Below are 24,918 nucleotides of genomic sequence, written 5' to 3' on the forward strand. Positions count from 1 at the left end.
GGGGGGGGGGGCGGGGAGGGGAAGAGAGGTTCAACCCCTCGACTGATCCCAGAAGTCAGCGATGTCCTCCCGACTTGTCTATGATGGTATCTTCCCCAGCATTCCTCCTCTCTTAAGCCCTTTTATACTATTTTCTTATTTTTAGGTGGAGCTTGAGTGACTCTAGTCATACATACCTTTATCATGATGGGTGTAAAATCTCCTCGCTTTACTTCTAAAGGTCTATGCTAGAGAAAATTCAGAGCGCATGCTCAGTGAGGGGTGGTTGCACCTTAGAGGCAGGTAGCTTTTGGGACAGAGGTGTGTTTTGCTATTATAATGAGATTATAATGAGCAAAGTTCCATGTCAGTGCTCCAGAGCTGGGCACTTATAAATCAGAAGTAAGACAACAGCGTTGACAGAACCCCATTGCTTCACCTCCTTGCTCTAGTGGATTCAATGCAGGAACCTTCCATTCTTGTTCCTGTGGTTCCAGTTCCCCATCCCTGCGGTGATTTCGCAGAGCCTGGCCGCGGTGTCTCCGCTCTGCTCCGCCCTCCGTGTTGTTTCTCAGAGTCAGCACACCAAGCTCCCCTCGTGTTGCTGACGTCGAAGGTTGCAGATTATGTTGCTTAGGGAATTATTATGGAACAGATTCCTTGCATATCCACTGTATTCCACCCTGGCGGTTCGCCTTCCCGTAAGAGAGGCGGGGGGACATGTCAGTAAGTCACCTCCAGCAATTCTTCCACACTGGGCCGGCATTCTTCTGAAGTTACCTCGTTCTCTCGGAATGGTTTCCTTGGTCGTCTTCATTCTGCTCGCATCTGCCACTTTCAGCTAGTTCTGGGTTAGCAGCATTAGCTTTATCAAAAAGTTGACTCTGGCTCAGCTCTTGCGGCCTGAGGCTTCAACTCCTTTAGCTTCTAGTGCTAAGCCAGGCTATTCATCCTAACAATTCCCAGCACAGGTAACGGCAAGCTCTGCCGGAGCAACTCGGAGAGAACGGGGATGACTGCTTCCCAGGACGAGAAGGGAAATCCATCTCCTCTCTCCCCAGCTGCGCCGGCTCCCTGCTGGCGTCATAATGCACCTTCAAACGATGCGGGCTGATGTCACAGGGGGATGCCCCGCATCCCAGGGAGGTCTCCCCAGCGCTGCCGTCACTTCCCGGCGAGGCTTGGGCGCTGCTGGGCACTGCTCAGGGGCTCCCCACTGCTGTGCTTCGGAGCTGCTCCACAGCCAGGAGCGGGATCGGGAGGCAGCGGGGCTGCGCTGGGGGCACCCGTTGTAACCGGCAGAGGAGCAGGGGCACGTCGGAGAGGAGTTTTGGGCGAGGAGCTGCGAAGAGCATCCCTTTCCCTGAGCGGAGGGCAAGCGGCAGGCGCGATGGAGGGCTGCTGCACCGTGGCCGTCAGCTTGGAGCTCAGCAGCTTGTTCCCCACGCTCCTGCAGCTCTCCACCAAGGGTAAGGGGTTTGGGAATTCCTTCCCGAGGGGTCGCAGCGGGGCTGGCCTCTGGAAAAAGCTGCAGCTGCCGGGCTGTGGGGGTGACTGGACAGGGCTGGGGGCTGCTGCGAGAGCCCTGCCTGGGGGTCCCACTGGACTCGGGGGACGATGTGGCAACCAGGTCTTGGTGCTGCCCGGAGCCCCGAGGCTCCCATGGGAATGGCTCCGTCCCCTTGCGAGGGGGGCCATCCAGGGCCAGCTTTCCCTGGAAGCTGGCCCCTCGTGGGGTTCCGGCTCTGGGATGAAAAGGGCTTCTGTGTCCCGGGGGCTGGGGGGGACAGCTACACCTCCCACAAGGCTCTCGCGAGCCGGCTGGAAATGCCTGTGCTGTAAGTCAGCCCTTTCCCTTGAAGAAAGTCTCCTTTGGGAGAACCTCTCGTCCTCCCCGTGGGACCCCCTTGTGCCACCAGGCTGGCAGATCACGTCCTGGGCTCTGGGGTGCCAAGGCTTTCTGGGGGTTAGATGGCCACAGCCCCGGTCCTGAGCCCTTCCCACATCCCCATTTGTACCCCAGCCCTGCCCCGGGAGCAGAGTAAGGCTGGCAGTTGGAAATCGGGGCACAGCCCAGCTCCGCAGCCGTGGCCGCGTTTGTCTGGGCTGTTTGCGGACGCCGGCATCTGTCAACCCCTGGGCGAGGAGCTTGCCGAGAGGCTGTGAGCTGGCTGGCCTGGAGCCCAACACCTCTTTCCTTTGCTTTCCAGAGGTTGTGGCTATTTGGGATGCTGTGTCTGCGTACATCCTGGGACAGCTGAAGCAGGACAAGGTGGGCTGGCGTCTTGCTCCCCCTTTGCCCCGGAGGGCCTGGGCCCCGGGAAGCGAGCCCTCCCTGAGCATCGTGGCGGCACACCGAGACAAGCCCGTGTGCCCAGAGCTGCTTCTTGGTCAACCGGGAGAGAAACCAAGTCCAGATCTAGTCTGAGAAAGCATTCAGCACACGATAGGGCTTCACCCTTCGCTGTGGTCAGAGCGGAGAGGCCGAGCAGAGAGGCAGGCGATTATGCTGGTGCCATGCCAAGGATAATCCCTGGGAATCAGTCCCAGGGGTATTCCCTCCCTGGGCTGGAATTGCCTGGGATCTTCTCTAGCCAAGGGATGTCAGCGAATATTTTGAGGCGGGCAAGAAAACAAATGGAGAACACGGGCCTTTTCCTAAGCTTTCACTTTTCCCATCTCTGAAGTACTCGCTCATCAGCCTTTTTGTCTTTTTCCTGGGCAGGGTGTCCTGGTCGCAGGACTCGGGACCTTCGCTATGCTCCAAGAGCAATTCCAGGGCAAAGAAGAGGTGTACGTGGTTCGAAGACCCGTCTTCCGACTGGAGCTTGATGTGTTGTGTGTGCAGGAGCTCGCGTTCCCCACAGTGGTTATCCCTGGTGAGAAAGCAGCGGCCACCCTCCGCTTTCCCCCTCCATGTCTGGGGGGGGACCGTGTGTTCTCGGCTCTTTGGGAAGGGCTGGGAGAAGTAGAGAACTGCCTCTAAAGGTCAGGGGGTGGCTTGAGCTCCCCCCAAACTAACTGCTCCCCTGTTTCTATGAGCGCCCTTCCCTCTGGCATTTTGTTATGAATCTTATGTGGAAATTTGGCCTGCTGTGACAGTGACCACGTTCCTCCTCCTCGCAGGCAATGTCAAGATCGAGCCGCTGAACTACAAGCGGCTGTCGCGAGCCACCTCCTTCCCACAGCACGTGGTGAAGGACTGCGTGCAAGAGACCATCCTCTTGTACTCTTCCCAACTGAAGAACGGGCAGCGCCTCTCCTTCGCCTTCAAGGGCATTGGTGTTCTGTCCTGCAAAGACGACCTCCTGTGCATGCGGTTCTATTCTGACTGCGTCACAGGGCTGGAGAGGAAGGCCAGCCGGATTGCGCTGCTTCACACTGTAAGTCGCTCGAGGTTTTGAGGGCTGCTTCCGTGTCTTTGGGAAGCCTAAGGAAGGGTGAGCAACCCGGTCGCCGTTGGCCAGCCTGGACGTGGCAGGACAGTCAAACACCTTTCCCCGTGCTTGCCCCCGCTGACTTCTCCATTAGCAAAGAAAGTTTCTCCTGGGTCCTTGCCCTACAAAAAGCCCAGCGGTGTTATTGCGCGGGCGGTCTCAGTGTTGGCTGTGCAGCTTCTCCAGAGCAGAGCAAGGGCTAACGCTGATGGAGGAGGATTTGGCAGAGAGGTTTGGAGAAGCGGCTTGCTTTTGGAGCGGGAGACAGGTCTGCTTCCTTTGGGAGCCAAGAGGAAACTGCCTTGGAAACCTTCTAACAGCTCTGTGTCGCTTTGCAGAGGCTGTGGATGCCAGGGGCAGCTGTCTCCGGTGGAGCGACCGCCGCTCAGGAGGTGCAGGCTGCTCCTGCCCACGCGTTCCCGAGGTGAGTGCTTTTCCTCTGCAGCCCTTGACCGGCCGAGCGGGCGGCTTCCCAGCTCCTGCTCAGGAGCACGCGTTGTCAGGGCTCGACATTCGGCATCGAGTCAGGGATCAATCGTGAAGCGACTGGTTTCTGGTTAACTAATGCTGAGCTGGCACTATGCGTGTATTCTCCTGGAGTGACCCGGCATCGTGATCGTGTTTCTCACGCCCAGCCTGTTGCCATTGCCATCAGCGAGAACCAACTGCACATGGTGAGGCAGCGTTGGGTTGGGGGAGATTGCCGCTAAAACCTGTGCAGGGCCACAAAGGAAAAGGGATGCGACGCCTCCACGACAGTCGGGAGGATTAGTGCCGGCAAGCTGCAGAGGGTAGGAGGTCACCGGTCTTCAAGCCTGTGTCATCATTCGCGTTCCAGGTTTCAGTTCCTGGTGATCGGCAGACCGGCGTCCGAGGCTTTCTCCGCCTGGCACAAGAAGGTTGCAGAAAAGCACAGGGTCAGAAGAGGTACGGGAAGGGGTCCCTGCTGTCCAGAGCCCGGTTCAAACGCACTCCCCACGGGGCTGCTCTGAAGAGCTTCCTCCTTTCCCAGGTACAGAGGGAAGCCAGGCGCCTGACAAGCTGCTGCAGAGGCGGGTGAAGTATTCCCTCCCCGCGCTGCCAAACCAGGGGCCGGGCACCAGGCAGCAAGACACGGAGAAGAAGAAGCCTTCTGCCAGGTGAGACCCTTGTGGGAAGGGATGAAAGGGACCCTTGCGCCCACGTAGGAGAGACGTCCCCTTTGGAAACTCCGGCTGTAGGGACTCGGGAAGGTCCCTGGCACGTGCCCCACGGTTTTTACGAGCTTGTTTGCCCCATCACAGGCCCCTTAGTGGGGAAGGCAGCGGAGGTTGAGCGCACCCCACGTTACTTTGCTTGCTCCTACAGCAGACCTGAGGTGCAGTCCTCTCCCATCCATCTGATGGGAAACGGTCCCACCTCCACCGCTTCTTCTGCCAGCCTGGGGAGCTTTGATAGCAGACGGAGAGCATGGGGCACCCACCTGCCCCACGCTCACGCCGCCTCCTCCTGGTGTCTCTTTGCAGTCTGCTCCCACCATGTCCAGGCAGCTCCCCCAGGACGAAGGAGGCAAGCAGGCAGGAGCCAGCTCCTCCAGCCAGGCCCACCGCTGCGCTCCCGTCTTCTGAAGGCTGCAGGAGAGCGCTGCAGGTACGTGCTCTGCCTTGCTGTAACTACCGTGCTGTTCGAGACTCGGCAAAAGCCTCTTTGGGCAGAGAGCCGTCCTGAAAGGCTCCCTTGGCGTGCGTTCATCGTCACCTCCTTCAGATCTTCTTCAGGAAAAGGGAGGTGCTGCACGCCCTTCCCGCCTGCTGTTGCCCCCGCGTTGTCATGAAACACTTTTTCTTCGGGCCAGGGGCTATGGAGAACGTACAAGTCCTTTCTAGGTCGTTGACAGTGGAGGTCTTTGGTCACTCCGCTGTGTTTGCCGTGAGTTGAGGAGCCTGGCGTGACTCCACGGCCCCCGATCTGTTAGGGGCAAAGCGCTGCCGACCGACCGGCTGAGGCAAGGGGCACCAACACGGGTCAGACCCGAAGGAAGCCCCGCCGGGAGCTGAGACTAATCCTGCCTGCTGCTGCGCTTCTGTCCCCTCCAGGAGGTCTGGAAGCTGTCTGCAGAGTGGGAGCGAGTGAAGACCCGGTGGGAAGAGCGGCGACAGCAAGCAAAGGCAGAATGGGCGGCGTGGGAGGCCTGGTCTGCAGGGGAGGAGCGACAACCGCCCCAGGTACGGGGCAGCGATTGACACCGCTGAGAGCAGCAGCGGCCCTCTCCGTCGGGGCGGCAGGTCTCCAGGGGGGTGGGAGCGGGACTGACACCCAGCCGCAGGGCAGGGGTTTGCCCGCTCATCTGGGTGAGGGAGAGATTGGCAGCAGGACCCGAGGGGCAAAAGCAGCCGTCAGCCGTGATGACGGGCACGCTGGTGCTGAGCCTCCCGGCCCCCAGGTCCCGCTGCAGGCTCCTTTCGAGAGGTCCTCTGGGAAACGGCGCCTCTGTTTGCCGTCTGGTTTGCTGAGAGCGTCTCCTCCTCGGCAGGTGCTCGGCACTGAAGGCATTCGGGCTCCCCACCCTCCAGCCCAGCCCAGGAGAAAGGAGGTCGGCGGGAGGTGGCGGAAGGCTGAAAACCCTCTCCCAGCAGAGGAGATGGCAGCAGCCGCCCAGCTGCAGAGACTCCAGCCTGAGTAAGTGTGCGCCGGCTCCGGCCGCAGCCTGGGGGCACTCGAGCGGCCGTGACCCCGCAGGGATGTCCGCGTCCCCCGTGCCTGCGTCCTGGGGTTGCGTAGGACACCTTCCGATGTCTCCTAACGCGGGGATGACCTGGGTTACCCCCGCAGCTAAGACCCAAAGCTCACCGCAGGGTGGAAGGCTGAGTACACGCGGCACCGGGTGGGTGCAGGGGCTGTGCGAGGGCAGAGGCAGGCGGGGTCTCCGGCAGAGGCTGAGGGATGACGTTCCCCTGTTGTTGCAGCCACCTTTCGCCACGAGCGGCCCAGGTCCTCAGGAGGCTGGAGCCGCATCAGGAACGGAGGACCATCTTCAGGCACGTCACTGAGAACAAGCGGCGGAAGCTGGAGCAGCAGAGGCAGCTCCCCTGGTAACTATCTCCAAAGAGGGATGGTGCTTCCCCGGCTGCGAGGCCCGTCCCTCCACCGAGGGCAGCCCTGGGGGAAAGAGGGCATTTCTCTGACACCCCTGGTGAGACGGAAGCAGGTTCTGGAGGCTGGCTTTGGGCTGGACCTCCCTGGCAGCCAAGGGGGCTGCCTGGGCACCTAGAATTGGCTTTCCATGTGGGACGTGAAAGTCCTGGCTGAAGACAGAGGGATCCCTCCGATGGCCGCCTCTCCCCGTTCCAAACCAGAGAGCACGTCCTTCCCTCGCAGAGTCCTGCCCCAAGACACCTTGCCCCGAGGGGGACGCCTGTACGGGACCCCCAAGGTCTCTGCCCCACTCGACTCAGCCCCAGGCTCATCAGCTGCACCTGGGACCTTCTCAGGGCCTTGGGCATCAGGGGCCTCCCCCTCTTCATAGGCAACTGGAGGCTTCGTCGCAAGCAGATCCCATCACTGGTGGCCTGAGCGACGCCTGCAGGATTTCTCTGCCTTCTCCCTGTCCATACGCTCACAGGCTTTCTTTCTTCCTCCCTAGCACGCGATGCTGGTACCGCAGCGGAGGAGAAGGTGCCGGAGGCGGCAGCTGTAGCAGTGGCTGTTAGCAAAAAGGGGCTGGGAGGCTTCTCAGCTTCTCAGATCCACCTAAAAATACAAAATAAAGGGCTCTGGGGCTGTTCCCAGCTGGACTGACTGGTCTGTGCCTGGTGATGGTCTAAAGGGGTTACACCCCCCCCGCGCGTGATCCCAGAACGGCTCGTAGGGGCAGGAGGGAGTAAAGTCCACGCATACCCCACAGCGCAAACACGTGCAGCCCCTCTCCCGCACATCCCAACACGGAGGTAGCACGACGGAGGAGGCTCTCGCCCCCTTCCCGGGGAAACCAGCACAGCTGGTGCTTCCCTGAAGTGCCCGCACGCTCCCGCACGCAGCGTGGAGAACCACTCGCAGGGCCAGAATCTGCGTGGGATTACAGGGCTGTGACCACGCTGTGACCACGGAGGTGTGGTGGGTAGACGGTGTTACCAATTGGTCACTGATTTGTTCTTAGTTAGAATTAATCATATTTAATTTTAATATTTTAGCAAAATCATATGTATGTTGTATTTTATACATTTAACCCCAACCAGTACCTGCTGTGAAATCCCCTGTATAGCCCTGTACCAAGGCCGGAGAAATTGGCTAAGATCATCTAGTAGGAACATTTAGGACTTAGATAACAAGATAAAAGAAAATTAAAATCTGATTATAAAAGAGTTTGGTTTGACTAAAAAGTAGAAGATTGTGAAGCATAAGTATGGGAGTGTTGAGTTTGAAGTGTAGCCTTAGAAACTTAGGAGCTTAGGAACTGTATAATGTGTAACCATAAGAATTTAAGTATTGTTCCAAATCATTTAACCACAGAAGTTTTGACAAAGATTGGTAGTCTTGTAGTGTTTGTTTTAAAGGCTAAGGAAACCGTTATGGACACCAGCTTGCTGCTTGGAAACACCTGAGAGGTCAAGAAGCGGACGAGTGAGGAAGACTACGAAAGACCACCAGAGGACTCTAGAAGACCACCAGAGACCTTTAGTGCGCCTGCGTGATGGACGTTAACATATGCAAATGATTTCCTGGAAATCCGATGAATATGCAAATGACGTCTTCGTAATCTTATGAATATGCATAAGTGAGTTCAATATAAGGTGTATTGTTTTGGTTACAGGTGTGCGTGGTTTGTGAGAGGACTCGCCCGCGCACCCGGCCGTCAATAAAGAAGTGTCTGCTTATCTACACTAAATTGGTGTTGATAAGTTTTTATTCCGAGATTTCGGTAACAGTTTTTGGCGACCCAGATGGGACCTCGCTGAGAGAGACCGGAGGAGTCGGGGACTTGATCGGTTCCTGCCGGCACCGAGGATTTCTCGGGGATACCCATCGATCCCCGATCCATAAGGCTCTTTGCGACGTCCCCTGGATTTGGTAAGACACTTCTTTCTTTGAAATAATAAGGATAGCTATCCGAGCGGGTTAGAGTCCCACTAAGTAAGTGGGTTGGAGTCCCACTAAGTGGGGTTAGAGTCCCCCTGAGTGGCTTAGAGTCCCACCGGTATCGTTTGGGGTTAGAGTCCCCCCGAGTGGGTTAGAGTCCCACCGGTATCGTCTGCCTGTCAGACGCGGCGAAAGCTGCGCAGGGTTGCACTAAAGGATCCTGAAGGAAGTGGAAGCCTAGGCGTCTGCCCGTAAGACATAAGCGAAAGCTATTGCTGGGTTGGACAATTTGGAGTGGGTTAGAGTCCCACAACTTTTGAAGATTCTGGGTTAGAGGCCCAGCTTCAAAAGCATTTTGGAGTGGGTTAGAGTCCCACAACTTTTGAAGATTCTGGGTTAGAGTCCCAGCTTCAAAAGCATTTTGGAGCGGGTTAGAGTCCCACAACTTTTGAAGATTCTGGGTTAGAGTCCCAGCTTCAAAAGCATTTTGGAGTGGGTTAGAGTGTATGTGTATTTTGGTGACATACATTGAGTATTTGGAAGTATTGTGAGTGTGACTGTTGTAAGTGTGGGACGTGCAATCGAGCACGAAGCGAGACTTGACAACGATTGTAGTGTCTTTTATTAAGGTTGAAAGTTATAAAGTGTGAATATATTAGTTGGTTACTAATCTTGCCAGGGGATATTGGTTATGACTCTTGCTTAGGGAAGTCGGCTTTGTCCGTGCCCTAGACAAGTAGGTGGACTCCATTACCTGGCAACAATTGTTATTTGTATAAGATCAGGTATTTGATATCCGGTGTTTGATACATGCATTTGGTATTTGAAACTTTGTATTTGATACTTGGCATTTGATATTTGGTTTGGTATTTAACATTTGATAACTGATTATTGATTTTTGATATTTGAAATATATATATATTTAATAGATATTTGGTATTGGGTATAAACATAATGGCATTTGCCAAATTATTTAAGAGTAAGAGTATGGGAAATTTGTCTACTGATGGAAAGATACCGAAAACATCTCCGTTGGGATGTTTGTTGGCACATTGGGGTGAATTGCATGATGATTTACGTAAAAAATCAAATGATTGAATACTGTAATCATTAGTGGCCTCTGTATACATTGGAGGATCAGGAAAGGTGGCCCGTGAATGGGACACTGAATTATAACACCATTCTGCAGTTAATGTTGTTTTGTAGAAGAGAAGGGAAATGGAGTGAAGTACCATATGTGGATTTATTCTTTTACTTAAGACAGAGACGGGATTGACAGGATGAATGTAAGCTAACTAGTAGAGACAATTTGGTGATGGCTGTGACTTCTGATAATAAGAAAGGGAAGAAATGCTGTCTGGCATGTGATACTGGAAAGGAGTGTTTAAAGAAAATAACTGTTCCCACTGCTCCCAAAGAGGATGAGGGGCCAGAACTGGATATATCTCCTCCTAGGAGAGGAAGGAATTGGGGTGCAGGGTATGGGGAACGGATGGAAGAGCCGGCTAGCAGTGGACTAGAGGATGTGGAGGAAGAGCCGTCTGAGGTTGTAATTCATACCCCCGTTTCGCGAAGGATCCGACAGCAAGTACAAATGGTAGCTCCCTTGCGGCAGCAGCGAGCACAAACGGTAGCTCCCCTGCGACAGGGAGTGGGTAATGATGGGCCGGTGTATGTCAAAGTGCCCTTTTCAGTTACGGACTTGATGGCTTGGAAACAGGCAGCTGGAGTGTATAGAGAAGATCCGGAGAGGGTAGGCAGAGTGGTGGATACTATAATTAAAACACAGAATCCAGACTGGAGTGATTTACAGGTGATTCTGGATAATTTGCTGGATGACACAGAGAAGCAGATGGTATTAAAGACCGGCAAAGCACAGGCAGAAGTGGCTGTATTGAGTGGGACAACAGGTGGAACATTAGAGCAGAATTTTCCGTCTGGGGATCCGCAGTGGGATCCAAATAACGTGGAACATAGAGAAAGGCTGAGTCGATATCAGAAATGGATTTTATATGGAGTTAAACATGCTATGCCTAAATCTTTGAATTGGTCTAAATTATACGAGGTGAGACAAGATAAGAATGAATCTCCCTCAGCGTTTCTGGAAAGATTGAAGGAAGCTGCTAGAAAATATACTGATTTAAGAGTAGAAACAGAGGCGGCTCAGATACAGCTGGCTTTGATTTTTATGGGGCAGTCGGCACCAGATATTAGAAAGAAACTTCAGAAGCTGGAAGGAGAGGATTCAAGGAGCCTAAATAAAATGTTGGAAGCAGCTTGGAAAGTATATAATAACAGAGAAAAAGAGGAAAGGAGAAACAGAGAAAATAGATTATTGGCTGTGATGACAGAAACAGCAGGCAGAGGATGAGGTAGAGGCAGAGGACGACGTGCTTATGGACGGGGAGGATTTGTGAACTCTGGCAATCGGAACTTTAACACCCCCTTAGGAGTGAATCAGTGTGCTTTGTGTAGAGAGGAAGGACATTGGAAAAGAGATTGTCCTAAGAACGAACAGTGTTCAAAAGGAAACATTCAGAAAGAGGTAGCCAGAATGATGGTTTTGGATGAATGAAGGGGACCAGAGGGGAACCCAGCTGAGCCTCTGGTTGTAATTAAGCTGGGAGAAAAAGAAGTTAAATTTCTAGTAGATACAGGAGCGACATTCTCGGTATTAAATACTTGTAAAGGAAAAATTAGAACAAAAACAGCAAACATAGTAGGAGCCACAGGGAGGGAGGAAAACAGACCATTCCTGCAACCCCTGGATTTGAAATTTGGAAACAAAATAATTACACATGAATTTTTGTATGTACCAGAATGCCCGATACCCTTGTTAGGAAGGGATTTGTTATCCAAACTAAATGCACAAATTGTTTTTGAGGATGGGGAATTTTTTTTAAAAATACCTGAGTCAAAACCAGGAGAAATCCTGATGATACAAGAAAAGGTGGAAGAGCAGGAAATTCCACCAGAGGTGGATGCTGCAGTGATCCCTACAGTATGGGAAACAAATATTCCTGGTAAATCAAAATTAGCAGCACCTGTGAAAATAGATTTAAAAGAAGGTGCAGGAACAGTAAAAATTAAACAATATCCAATCAAACCAGAAGTTAGGCAGGAATTGAAAAAATTGATCGATAAATTTTTAGAGTATAAAATTTTAGAAGAATGTGAATCTGAATATAATACTCCTATTCTACCAGTTAGAAAACCCTCGGGTGAATATAGGTTAGTGCAAGATTTAAGAACAGTGAATCAAATAACCAAAAACATATATCCTGTGGTTCCAAATCCTTACACATTGTTAACAGCATTAAAGGAGACTCATCAGTGGTTTATAGTGCTTGATTTGAAAGATGCTTTCTTTTGTATACCCTTGGAAAAGGAAAGCAGAAAGCTGTTTGCTTTTGAGTGGGAAAATCCACAAACTGGACGAAAAATGTAGCTGACATGGACAAGACTACCCCAAGGATTTAAGAACAGCCTGACAATTTTCGGAAACCAGCTGGCAAAGGAGCTTGAAATCTGGAAACAGGAAAAACCAAGGCCTGAACATTTACTTCTACAATATGTGGATGACATATTGATTGCTACAGAAGAAAGATTCACCTGCATACAGGTAACCATTGACCTTTTGAACTTTCTAGGACTAACTGGGTATAAGGTATCCAGGAAGAAAGCCCAAATAGCATGTCAGACTGTGATATATCTGGGCTTTGAGAGTTCAAAAGGACAGCGACAACTGGGAAAGGATCGCAAAGAAACTATTTGCAGTATACCTGAACCGAAAAATATCCATGAACTCAGAGCATTTTTGGGAATGGCGGGGTGGTGTCGCCTTTGGATTTTGAACTACGGTCTAATAGCTAAACCGTTCTATGAGGCCCAAAAGAACTCTTCCTTTGTGTGGGGTCCAGAACAGCAAAGGGCCTTTACAGAATTAAAACGCGCTTTAATGTCTGCACCTGCTTTAGGCCTCCCTGATTTAACTAAAGATTTTCAGTTGTTCGTCCATGAAAGGCAAAGCCTGGCACTTGGTGTGTTAACCCAGAAGATGGGAAGCTGGAAACGACCAGTCGGTTACTTCTCCAAACAACTGGACACAGTGAGTAAAGGGTGGCCAAATTGTCTTAGGGCAGTGGCTGCAACAGTAATGATCATACAAGAAGCTCGGAAATTGACCTTGGGAAAAACAATAACAGTCTATGTCCCACACATGGTGAAAACTGTTCTAGAACAAAAGGGGGGACACTGGCTCTCTCCGAGCAGAATGATGAAGTACCAGGTAATATTAACACAACAAGATGATGTAATTTTAAAAACAACTAACCTGGCAAATCCAGCTGTGTTTTTAAGTTCCGTACAGGAAGAAGGACAATTGGAACATGATTGCCTGGCTGCTATTGAGTATGTTTACTCCAGTCGTGAAGATTTGAAGGATGTACCACTGGAGCAACCGGATTGGGAACTGTATACGGATGGCAGCAGCTTTGTGGAGCAAGGAGTCCGATACGCTGGATATGCGGTAACAACAGACACCACAGTTATAGAAGCAGAAGCATTGCCAAGTACCACCTCAGCTCAGAAAGCGGAACTTATTGCTCTGATTCGAGCTTTAGAACTAAGCGAGAAGAAGAAAGTAAATATCTAGACAGATTCAAAATATGCTTTTGGAGTGGTACATGTCCATGCAGCATTGTGGAAAGAAAGAGGATTATTGTCCTCCCAGGGATCAAATATTAAACACCAAGATGAAATTTTACAATTATTACAAGCAGTTCAGAAACCAGATCAGGTAGCAATCATGCACTGTAAAGCACACCAAGTTGAAAACACAAAAGAAATTGCTGGAAATAATTTAGCCGATCGAACGGCAAGAAAGGTGGCAAAGGGACGAGCATTGCAAATGGCACTAATTCCCTCTAAAACAGTAACTCTCCCTAGGGAAGAACCAAAATACTCAGAGGAGGATGATAGGCTAGGTCAAGTATTAAATGCTAAGAAAAACCTAGCCGGATGGTGGGTAACACCTAAAGGACAGGTAGTAGTTCCAGCCTTTCTGATGAGAGAAATAATTCAAACAAAGCATCAGGAGTGTCACTGGGGAGCAGAGGCCTTAGTAACTTCCTTACAAAAACAAGTGGTATCGCTCAGAATGTTAGGAATAGCTAAAATCATAACTGCAAAATGTGAAGTATGTTTGAAAAATAATCCAGTGATCAGGAAAAAGGTTCAAATGGGTTGAATAAAATCTGGTATAGAGCCTGGAGATTTTTGGCAAGTAGATTTTTCAGAACTACCTAGGCAAAATGGGTATCGGTACATCCTGGCGGGGGTTGATACTTTTTCAGGATGGCCAGAAGCTTTTCCCTGTCGTTCCACACAAGCAAAGGAAGTAGTAAAGTGGTTACTACGAGAAATTATTCCAAGGTTTGGAGTTCCTATTGGAATTTCTTCTGACAGAGGTCCACACTTTGTTGCAGAAGTAGTCCAAAATGTTAGCAAAATTCTGGGTATCACATGGGATTTGCATACCCCATGGAAGCCGCAATCCAGTGGGAAAGTAGAAAGAATGAATCAAACCTTAAAAAGGCAAATAAGTAAAACTTGTCAAGAGACTAATTTAAAATGGCCTCAAGCACTTCCATTGGCATTATTGCGAATCAGAGTACAGCCAAAGAGTGGAACCTCAGTCAGTCCTTATGAATTATTGTATGGGAAACCTTATGAATCTCCAGAACCAAATCCGAACATGCATGTAAAAGGAAAACAAGATGTGTATAACTATTTGCTTTCCTTAGGAAAAACTCTGACTGCAATTAGAAGAGCAGTGGTGTGGAATAGACCATTATCCCTGGAAGTTCCGGTGCATGACTTTCAACCAGGAGACTATGTCTATGTGAAAACATGGACTTTCGAACCCCTGCAGGAACGTTGGAAAGGACCCTTCCAGATACTGTCAACCACCTTTACGGCTATTAAAATTGCAGAATCGGATGCTTGGATACACTACACCCGAGTGAAGAAGGCACCTACTCCATGGAAGATTATTAACCGTGATCCAAAGACTTTGAAACTGACCCTGAAACATGTCTAATTTTTCATACGTGTTTGTGATTGTTCTCCTTATATTAGGTCGGCAGATAACGATGGTGAAAATCCGGACTGATTTGATGATTAAGAACAAAAAGCAAATAGAAACAGAACAACTGATTGGCATTCCTGAAAAAATGTCTGAAGAAAACTTGATGTTAGGATTGATTAGGGGATTTGCCAGCTTGCAAAACATTACTCAAATTAATAGCGGGTAAATGTCATGAAGATGATGTGAAAGTATTGAAGTAATCTTCAACACTTTCAAAGGGGGGAAATGTTACCAATTGGTCACTGATTTGTTCTTAGTTAGAATTAATCATATTTAATTTTAATATTTTAGCAAAATCATATGTATGTTGTATTTTATACATTTAACCCCAACCAGTACCTGCTGTGAAATCCCCTGTATAGCCCTGTACCAAGGCCGGAGAAATTGGCTAAGATCATCTAGTAGGAACATTTAGGACTTAGATAACAAGATAAAAGAAAATTAAAATCTGATTATAAAAGAGTTTGGTTTGACTAAAAAGTAGAAGATTGTGAAGCATAAGTATGGGAGTGTTGAGTTTGAAGTGTAGCCTTAGAAACTTAGGAGCTTAGGAACTGTATAATGTGTAACCATAAGAATTTAAGTATTGTTCCAAATCATTTAACCACAGAAGTTTTGACAAAGATTGGTAGTCTTGTAGTGTTTGTTTTAAAGGCTAAGGAAACCGTTATGGACACCAGCTTGCTGCTTGGAAACACCTGAGAGGTCAAGAAGCGGACGAGTGAGGAAGACTACGAAAGACCACCAGAGGACTCTAGAAGACCACCAGAGACCTTTAGTGCGCCTGCGTGATGGACGTTAACATATGCAAATGATTTCCTGGAAATCCGATGAATATGCAAATGACGTCTTTGTAATCTTATGAATATGCATAAGTGAGTTCAATATAAGGTGTATTGTTTTGGTTACAGGTGTGCGTGGTTTGTGAGAGGACTCGCCCGCGCACCCGGCCGTCAATAAAGAAGTGTCTGCTTATCTACACTAAATTGGCGTTGATAAGTTTTTATTCCGAGATTTCGGTAACAACGGCACCGTGGGAGGGCTGCGGTGGAGGGACACGGGCTCATGGGGAAGGACCGGCCGGGAAGGCAAGGAGGTGGACTTGCCTCCTGCTTGGGGTGGGACAGGAGCCAGCCTGTGGGTCCGGGTCAGCAGACAGACCAAGGTGGCTGGAGTGTTAGCAGGGATCTGCTAGAGACCTCCTGTTCAGGAGGAAGAGGTAGGCGAGGTCTTCTTCAAACAAGTAAAGCAGGAAGCCTCACGTTCACAGGCCCTGGTCCTCATGGGGGACCTGAACCACCCTGGTACCTGCTGGAAGGATGGTCCAGCAGGGCTCAGGCAATCTAAGAGGCTTCTAGAGTGCAGTTCCTGGCATGTGATGGAGGAACCCAGAAAGAGATGGAGGAACCCAGAAGGAGAGGTGCTTTGCTGGACCTGGTGCTGCTGATGGAGGAACCCAGAGGAGATGGAGGAACCCAGAGGAGAGGGAGGAACCCAGAAGGAGAGGTGCTCTGTTTAACCTGGTGCTGGTGATGGAGGAACCCAGAAAGAGAGGGAGGAACCCAATAGGAGATGGAGGAACCCAGAAGGAGAGGTGCTCTGCTGGACCTGGTGCTGGTGATGGAGGAACCCAGAAGAAGAGGGAGGAACCCAGAAGGAGAGGCAGGAACCCAGAAGGAGAGGTGCTCTGCTGGACCTGGTGCTGGTGGTGGAGGAACCCAGAAGGAGATGGAGGAACCTAGAGGAGAGGGAGGAACCCAGAAGGAGAGGTGCTCTGCTGGACGTCGTGCTGGTGATGGAGGAACCCAGAAGGACAGGGAGGAACCCAGAAGGAGATGGAGGAACCCAAAGGAGAGGCAGGAATCTAGAAGGAAAGGTACTCTGCTGGACGTGGTGCTGGTGATGGAGGAACCCAGAAGGAGAGGTGCTCTGTTTAACCTGGTGCTGGTGATGGAGGAACCCAGAAGGAGAGGGAGGAACCCAGAAGGAGATGGAGGAGCCCAGAAGGAGAGGTGCTCTGTTTAACCTGGTGCTGGTGATGGAGGAACCCAGAAGGAGAGGGAGGAACCCAGAAGGAGAGGCAGGAACCCAGTCGGAGATGGAAGAAGCCAGAGGAGAGGGAGGAACCCAATCGGAGATGGAGGAACCCAGGAGAGGTGCTGTGCTGGACCTGGCGCTGGTGAACAAGGAGGAACTGGTTGGGGATTTGAAAGTCGGCAGCAGCCTTGGCTGCAGTGACCCTGAGGTGGTGGAGCTGAGGATGCCGAGGGGAGGGAGCAGGGCGAAAAGCCAAGGCCACAGCCCTGGCTTCCAGGAGAGCGGACCGGGCCCAGCCTTGGGAACCAGCTGGTGGCAACAAGGAGACCTAACAAGGCGGGGGAAGAGCGGGCTGGGGAAGGCACGGCCCTAGTTCTGGCTGGGCTCCGGGACAGCATTCCCAGAAAAAGTCAGGGACATCCCTCCGGGGATCCATCCGTCCACCTTCGCCAGCGGCGGGGGGCAGCTCTGTGAGGAGAGGCCTCGGCTGCCCCTGCCAGCCTGGCAACAGCTGCGCCATTGGCCACGGCTGAGCCAATCAGCGGAGCCGGAGGCGGGCTGTCAGTCACAGCTAGAGGGGGCGGGAGGCTGAGCGGCCTGAGGAGAAATGGAGGAGAGATGGGGTGGGGGCAGCCGGGGCGAGGAGGGGGATAGGGATGGGGATGGGGATAGGGATGGGGATAAGACCAGGGGCAGGGGCAGGTATCTCCCAGCGTGGACGGGGCTGGGGGGACCTGGATTCCTCACGGCCCACGGGCCCTTCCGTGGTCGCCAGCCCTGGGCCCGAGCGCTCAGCCCCAGGGACAACCCCACAACCAAGGTCGGAGCGGTTCCTGCGGCTGCCCCGAGGGTCGGCAGCCCCCAGTCAGCCCTGAGCACCTGAGCTGGGGTGAGGTGGAAGAGACTGGAAAACAGCTGATGGAGAGGAGGCGATGGCAGCAGGTACAGGGCCTGTGGCGCCTGGGATTAACTGAGACTGTTACCGTTAAGTCGGCCCTTCAGAAATTCTCTAAGGCTCAATTTTGGAGTGTTAGAAAGCAGGCGTTCTTTATTGCAGCGCTGGATGGACGGGAGGATCATTCCGCCTACCTGACAGTTCCTGGTGCCGGAAGGTCAGTGCTGTATCCCCACCTCTGAGTGAGATGAAGGTGCTGATGCAGGGGCAAGCACCGAGCTTTCCCAATGCCTGCCTCAGTGCTGGAGAGAGGACGGATGCAGGGAGAAACTCCCCAAAGCGGCACCACAGAGGTATTCCTAAACCTCGCTAACTGAGAGCCCCCAGCAGCAAATTCTGCTGACTAACACCGGGCCCGACTCACCCTCCCTAGGAGGAAGACCGTAGATTAAGGGATGCCTGGAAAATAGGACACGAAAAAGAAGTTCCAGGTGTTCAAAGCTACCTTCATATTATTAGGTCAGCCCAACAGTATAAGAACACAAGGCTGCCAGATTAAACCCAGGAATCACATCAGTTTTTCCCTCGTTGCATGTTTCTGCCGTGCAGACCTCGTCAAGGTCTGGCCCTGCCAGCTGGACGTCCCCAGCTCCCCGTCAGCCGTATGATGCAACAGCCCATACGACAGGCGCCCGGAGCTCACGTCTTCCCAGTCACAGCAGGCAAGAGCAGAAGGACAAAGCGCTGCCACCGAGTTCTCTTTTGGACCCTCTGTACCTCCTTTCCTTCCTCTTTGTTGGCAGGAAAGCCCATCGGGTCTCCCAGCTTCCCCTGCCTTCCTCAGAGAGGACAGCTGCTCCCTACTGTAATGAAGCAACTCGCATGCTGCATCAAGGCCTGTCAGGAAGGCGCTCAATGCACACACCGTAAGACCACCTCTAGTTTGCCTGAAGAGCAGAGGGTGGTTCACATCTGTACAGCCAGCCCAGGGGATTCTCTTTGCGCTTTGGTCACCGTTATTCTTTGATTCAGCCTTCCAGCTCTGCGCCAACTTCCGCGGAGCTGATCAGCCGTCACTCTGCAACCACATCTCTTCTCCTTCCTGCACTAGAAAGGTACTTGCTGGTCTCCAACGGGAGGGAAGTCCTTTTGGATGACTGACATTTCCCAGGCCCCCTGTTACCTTGCCGTAGAGCACGTGTGGGTTTTTTGCTCTAAAGGGCGTCTGACGGGACTCAAGCCCTGAGTAACAGGTACTGCCCTGGCTCTCCTGAGCTCTGAGGAGCGCGTTCCTGACCAGGTGTTTGCAGTCTCTCTTAAAAAGGATTTCTTGGCTTGTTCTGCAAGAAGGAAGCCTTCAGCTGGTGCAGCAGCAATCACGTTGGAGAACAGGACCCGGAGCTGGGGAACGGGAATGGCCTTTGGCTACTGTAGAAACACAAGCTGCAGAATTCTCCATGTCACAAAGACAGACGTGACACCGACCTCAACATTCCAAGAAAAGTAGCTTTGCCACTTTGCCCCAATTCTCACCAACCGGGGCAACAAGGGTGGGAAATGGGTTATAGCCTTATCGAGAAGGAGACAGAGTTGAAGCGTGTCAAAAGTCGCTGGGGCCGGGGCGCGTGATTTTGGGGGGCGAGCCGTGAGGGCCGTGCCGGCTGCGGGGGGCACAGCCCACATTGCCGGAGATGGGCGGTGGTGCCGACTGGGCCGTGCCGGGCCACCCTCCCGGCGGCGGGGGCAGAGAGCCGAAGCCCACGGCCATGGCGCGGGGCAGCCGGCCAAGGCCAGCCCGCGAGGAGGGAGGTCTGGGGAAGGTGCTGCCAACCGCCAGGGAGAGGACAACGCTCTGGGCCCAGCCCCTACGGCTGCCCCCCAAGAAAGGGAGAGGTGGAGGAGGAGGAGGAAGCCGACGAATGAGCGTGCAATGTCCCAGCGCAGAGATTAACGGCCAACTTTATTGTGCGGGTGGAGGGGGATCAGGACCAGCGCTCGGGGATGGCGCACGGCTGGTCCCGTGGCGGCGTCCGGGCCGGCTGTAGGGATGTTGGGCCCGGCGTTGCAAGCGGGAGCGGTCTCGCATCCGCACGGGCCCAGGGGGGCTGGAGCTTCCGCTGCTCTCGAGCGCTGGGGAGCCAGAGGAGGACCCCGCTGGCAGCTGGCTGGCAGTGCTGGTGCTGCTGGTCTCGGGTGCCGGGGAGCTGTGGGACGGCCCCGGCGCCGCCTGGCTGGGGGTGCTGGTCTCAGCACTTGGTGCTGGCGCACGGCTCCTGTCACGGCGTCTTCTGGGCCGGCTGTAGGGGTGTTGGGCCCGGCGTTGCAAGCGGGAGCTGTTTCGCACGCGGTCGGGCCCAGGGGGGCTGGAGCGGCTGCTGCCCTCAAGCGCTGGGGAGCCTTGGGACGGCCCTGATGCCCCATTGCCGGGGCTGCTGGTCCGCGGTGCCGGGGAGCCGTGGGGTGGCCTGAATGCCGCCTGCCTCCCAGTGCTGGGGCTGCTGGTTTCCAGCGGTGGGGAGCCAGAGGAGGACCCCGCTGGCAGCTGGCTGGCGGTGCTGGGGCTGCTGGTCTCGGGTGCCGGGGAGCTGTGGGACGGCCCCGGCGCCGCCTGGCTGGGGGTGCTGCTCTCAGCACTTGGTGCTGGCGCACGGCTCCTGTCATGGCACCTTCCAGGCCGGCTGTAGGGGTGTTGGGACCACTCCAAGCGGGAGTGGTCTCGCATCCGCACGGGCCCAGGGGGGCTGGAGCGGCTGCTGCCCTGAAGTGGCGGGGAGCCGCAGGACCGCGATGCTGCCTGGCTGGCGGTGCTGGGGCTGCTGGTCTCCGGTGCCGGAGACCTGAGCGATTGCCCCGATCCTGCCTGGCTGGCAGTGCTGGGCCCGGCGAGCTCCGAGCTGGCACTGGAGGCTGTAAGGGGAAGCAGGAAGGTCAAGGGCACGGCCCCCAGGCCCGGGGCAGGATAGGCCAGAGCGGTGCCCCCAGCCCTCCTAGAGCAGAGAGGCTCTGCCAGGCCCACCCTGGGCTCCCGCTGCCAGGCCTTGCCTGGCCCCTGGCCCCAGCCCAGGGGCAGCCGGGCGCTTTGCCTCTTACCGGTGCCCAGGCCAGCACACGCGTCGCACTCCCAGCTGTCCGTGCTGCTCCTCAAGTCGGAGCAGCGTCTGTGGGTGCCCTCGGCAGCGCAGGAGCAGCACAGGAGCAGTTGCCAGGGCCTGGGGAAGCAAAGGGGTTCATGGCTGGGAGGACAAAGTGACCGCAGCACGGGATTGTCCGGCCGAGCTCTCGGTCTCGGTCCTTGCGCCTCGAGCCCTTGGCGAGACAGGGTTCCCGTACAGAGCCCCGGGGTGCAGCTTTGGCAACTTACCCCTCTTGCTCTGCCTGCTCCCTGCCTCCGGGACAAAGGCACTCCCTGGCATCGCAGCGGCTGTGCCTCTCGCCTAGCTCTGCGTATTGATGCCTGTTCTCCCATGACGGCAGTCTGATGGAGAAAGGAGAATGGATGAGCCCCTGCTGCCCCGGCATAAGGGAGATGCAGGGCGTCCCTGCTCGCCGCCCCCCCCCGCCTGTTTCCAGCTCCTCCGTGAAGCTGAAGCCCAGACTCGCGGGACAGCGGAGGGCCAGGAAGGACTGCTGGGGCAGCCCCTGGCGCGGCACAGCGCTTGCAGCCTCCTGTCTTGTGAGCCGGCCAGAAGGACACCAACCTGATGGGGACTCGGATCCCCATGGTGATCATGTCTGAGAGAAAGTGCTCCGTATCTCTACAAAGTGGGCACTGGAACAAAATGCCGGCGCACAGAGCCTGTGCCTGCAGGAGGAGAAACGTAAGGGGCACGAGTGAGGCCCTGGTGCTGCCGAGCGCCTGCCGTGCTCCGGGGGCGAGCAAATCCCGGGGGCGAGGGAACGGCTCCTACCTGGATGCAGCCCCTGTGGAACCAGGCGTGTCTGCACGCTGGGCACACCATGGTGCCGTAGGACTTTCTCTCCTCCACAAGGTCCAGGCAGATGAGGCAGGTGGTGTTCTCCTCCGGAGCCGCCTCCACTGCCTGCTCTGGGCGGTGCTCCCAGCAGAAGGCCCTGGGGGCAAGAGGAAAGGGATGGGCGAGGAGAGAAGGGCTGGCTCCTTCCCCAGTGGCGGCAAGGAGGGGAGACGAGGTGTGAAGGAGCCCCAGACCTTGTCTGGCTGTGGCTATGCCTGAGACTGGCTGTTCTGAAATGTCACTGCGGGTTCCTTCCCTGTTTGGCTGATGCTGGCAGGAAGAGGATTGAAAGCAAGCAGCCTCCCCTGTGGGGGCCAGCTGCCCTTACCTGTAGAGCCTAAAGAATTGGGTGACGCATCCACCCTCCACGGCACAGGGGAGATGGAAGCTGCGGTCGCAGCCTGTTTCCTGGCAGAGGATGGCGGCCCCGCTCTCGCCACAGACGAAGCAGTGCTGGAAAGAGCAGAGCAGCCCCCATCAGCGGCAGCCCCAGGGCCGCCACGGCCAGCCCCACGCCTCCGGGCAGGGCGCAGGATGTGGCCGCTGCTGGGTCACACCCCGCAGATGCGCCTGTCGGACGAGGCTCCTGTGCTGGAGCCTCTGTGGAGCTGCTGGGAGCAAGACTCCTGCCCCAGAGCCGGCCGGAAGGGCTGGGATTTCTTTCTCGGGTCCGGGCCAGGCTCCCGCAAACCTCTCCCGGCACAGATCTCCCCGGTCCTGTCAGGTGCTCACCTTCTGCGCTGCCCACGCGATTGTACATTCAATATCCTCGGGGAGAAATCCCATGAGTCCTGCTTCCCTGGCCCCTCGCCGAAAAAGCCCGCTGGCAAAAAACTGCAGCAGAGAAAAGAGGAGGAGCTGCTGCTGAGGAGAGCGTGGCAGGGACTGCCTGTCGGCAAGCTGGAGGGAGCCCCGGCGTAACTCACCAGGCAAAACACGTGGGCACAGAGCCCTCGCTTCTCCAGTTTGTCCCCGCAGAGAGCCGGGTCAGCCTCTGCCCGGCGACACAGCAGGCATGCTGGAGGGGAGAGAGCAAACGCCACCGGGAATGAGCACCTCTGCGGGGCCGGGGGAAGCGTCCCTGAGGGATTGCCCCCAAGGGCCTGCTCTGCCCCTGCCGAGCTGGCTGATGGGCAGGGCTGGAGGCCTTGGAGAGGAAGGGGGCATTGCAGGCACGGGGGTCCCAGCAGGTGCCCACTGCCCAGCCTGGGCCCCGCTGGCTGAGGACAGGAGGGGCCCTGCCCCGGGGTGGTCGGGGAGCTCCTGCCTCCCCCTGCCACCGCTCTCGGCCCCACGCCGACCGCCCCGACGAGCCCTCTGCTACGCCGCGGGAGGGCTACTTTGCTCTCACCCTGCTCCATCGAGTCGGGGGCCTTCTGCTTCCTTGCGGACATGGCGCACGTCAACGGTGAGCGTTCGGAGAGTCCCTGTCCCAGCAGCGCCGGGCGTCTCCTCCAAATGCTCCTCTGCTGACTCTGAGGGAGAAGCGGGGCGCGGGCGAGGGAGAAGCCAGAGGCGGGTGAGCTTGCAGCACAGGCCCAGCGCCCCGAGGCCTGGGGCCCCCCTCCTCCCTCGGCAGCCCCGCACCAGCCCCGTCCCTCCCCTGCCCTCTCCTCACCTCACCAGGTCGCACTGACGGGCGGCCTGTGCCCAGCGCTCCTTTTTGTGGGCTTGCCCCCGCGGGTCACAGTGGCCACTGTGACATCAGCACCGCTGGCCCGCGTGCGCCCCGACGACGGGCAGGGACGCCCTCGGCCACCTGCCGCCCGCTCTGAGGTGGCCACCGCCTCACCGGGGTGGCTGCGAAGTGCCGAGGCGGGGGCCCGAGCCCTCGGCACCCACCTCACCGGGGCGGCTGAGGGAGCTGGGGCTGTTTCGTCTAGAGAAGAGGAGGCTGAGGGGAGACCTTGTCGCTCTCTACAACTACCTGAAGGGGGGTTGTGGTGAGGTGGGTGCTGGTCTCTTCTGTCAGGTGGCTGGAGATAGGACGAGAGGCAATGGCCTCAAGTTGCGGCAAGGGAGATTGCGGTCAGATGTGAGGAAACATTTCTTTACTGAGAGGGTTGTCGGACATTGGAACAGGCTGCCCAGGGAAGTGGTTGAGTCACCATCCCTGGAGGTATTCAAAAAGCGAGTAGATGGGGGTGCTTCAGGACATGGTTTCATGGGCATGGTTGATGGTTGGACTTGAGGATCTTGAAGCTCTTTTCCAACCCAAAGGATTCTATGATTCTTTGATTCAGCCTTCCAGCTCTGCGCCAACTTCCGCGGAGCTGATCAGCCGTCACTCTGCAACCACATCTCTTCTCCTTCCTGCACTAGAAAGGTACTTGCTGGTCTCCAACGGGAGGGAAGTCCTTTTGGATGACTGACATTTCCCAGGCCCCCTGTTACCTTGCCGTAGAGCACGTGTGGGTTTTTTGCTCTAAAGGGTGTCTGACGGGACTCAAGCCCTGAGTAACAGGTACTGCCCTGGCTCTCCTGAGCTCTGAGGAGCGCGTTCCTGACCAGGTGTTTGCAGTCTCTCTTAAAAAGGATTTCTTGGCTTGTTCTGCAAGAAGGAAGCCTTCAGCTGGTGCAGCAGCAGTCACGTCGGAGAACAGGACCCGGAGCTGGGGAACGGGAATGGCCTTTGGCTACTGTAGAAACACAAGCTGCAGAATTCTTCATGTCACAAAGACAGTCGTGACACCGACCTCAACTTTCCAGGGAAAGGAGCTTTGCCACTTTGCCCCAATTCTCACTCACCTGGGCAATGAGGATGGGAAATGGGTTATAGGCTTGTCGAGAAGGAGGCAGAGTTGAAGCGTGTCAAAAGTCGCTGGGGCCGGGGCGCGTGATTTTGGGGGGCGAGCCGTGAGGGCCTGTCATGACCCAGACTGGACAGACCAGGGAGTCGTGTTGAATTCGAAATTCCCTCGGGCTAAATGAAGGTGAAACGACACCAAACGATCGGTTGAAGATTTTATTCATGACAGAAGCCAACTGAACTGGGGAGGCGTGGTAGTAGGTGGCAGGGTTTCTCACAACAGGAACTGGCATAAGACTACTTCTGTAAACCGTGTAACCATATACATCAACTGAGGGAATAAGGAGATCCCTCCCGTTGAGTCAGGAGGTTCAGAGCAGACCCCCTCGCTTTCCAGACTCCTCCTCAGAGAAGGGTCTAGGGGCGGCAGGCGTTCTTTATTGCAGCACTGGATGCACAGGGGATCGTTCCGCCTATCATGCACACCAATTCTTTCAACAGTTGAGATTATATACAAAATGAATATACATATTCATGATTTTTCCTGGAAGTAATTAACATATTAATCTGAATTCCAGGATATCGATGATATTTGTAAATGCCCTCGGTGCAGGCGCCGTCGAGATATTTGGTGGTCTTCAGGG

The 24,918-nt window shown here is 54.7% G+C and overlaps 2 protein-coding genes across 2 annotated transcripts; one reads left to right on the plus strand and one right to left on the minus strand.

Moving 5' to 3' along the window:
* Window positions 1–1,246: 1,246 nt before the first annotated feature.
* On the plus strand, window positions 1,247–7,168 carry LOC142042765 (uncharacterized). The gene is made up of 12 exons (XM_075053019.1): window positions 1,247–1,448; window positions 2,190–2,251; window positions 2,705–2,858; window positions 3,106–3,362; window positions 3,755–3,840; window positions 4,255–4,343; window positions 4,429–4,555; window positions 4,922–5,045; window positions 5,492–5,620; window positions 5,929–6,074; window positions 6,362–6,487; window positions 7,039–7,168. The coding sequence occupies exons 1-12, from the start codon at window positions 1,370–1,372 to the stop codon at window positions 7,103–7,105; spliced, it is 1,446 nt and encodes a 481-aa protein (XP_074909120.1). The 5' UTR covers window positions 1,247–1,369; the 3' UTR covers window positions 7,106–7,168.
* A 13,292-nt stretch (window positions 7,169–20,460) lies between these two features.
* LOC142042649 (E3 ubiquitin-protein ligase PHF7-like) lies at window positions 20,461–23,275 on the minus strand. Its single transcript, XM_075052786.1, is given in 7 exon segments — window positions 20,461–21,026; window positions 21,250–21,381; window positions 21,383–21,622; window positions 21,854–21,978; window positions 22,258–22,359; window positions 22,452–22,543; window positions 22,877–23,275. Coding segments are annotated over 7 exon segments (852 nt in total). The 5' UTR covers window positions 22,920–23,275; the 3' UTR covers window positions 20,461–20,908.
* Between the last annotated feature and the right edge of the window lie 1,643 nt (window positions 23,276–24,918).

This window comes from Buteo buteo, chromosome 21, assembly GCF_964188355.1.
Source record: "Buteo buteo chromosome 21, bButBut1.hap1.1, whole genome shotgun sequence".
In the NCBI taxonomy this organism is placed as follows: Eukaryota; Metazoa; Chordata; class Aves; order Accipitriformes; family Accipitridae; genus Buteo; species Buteo buteo.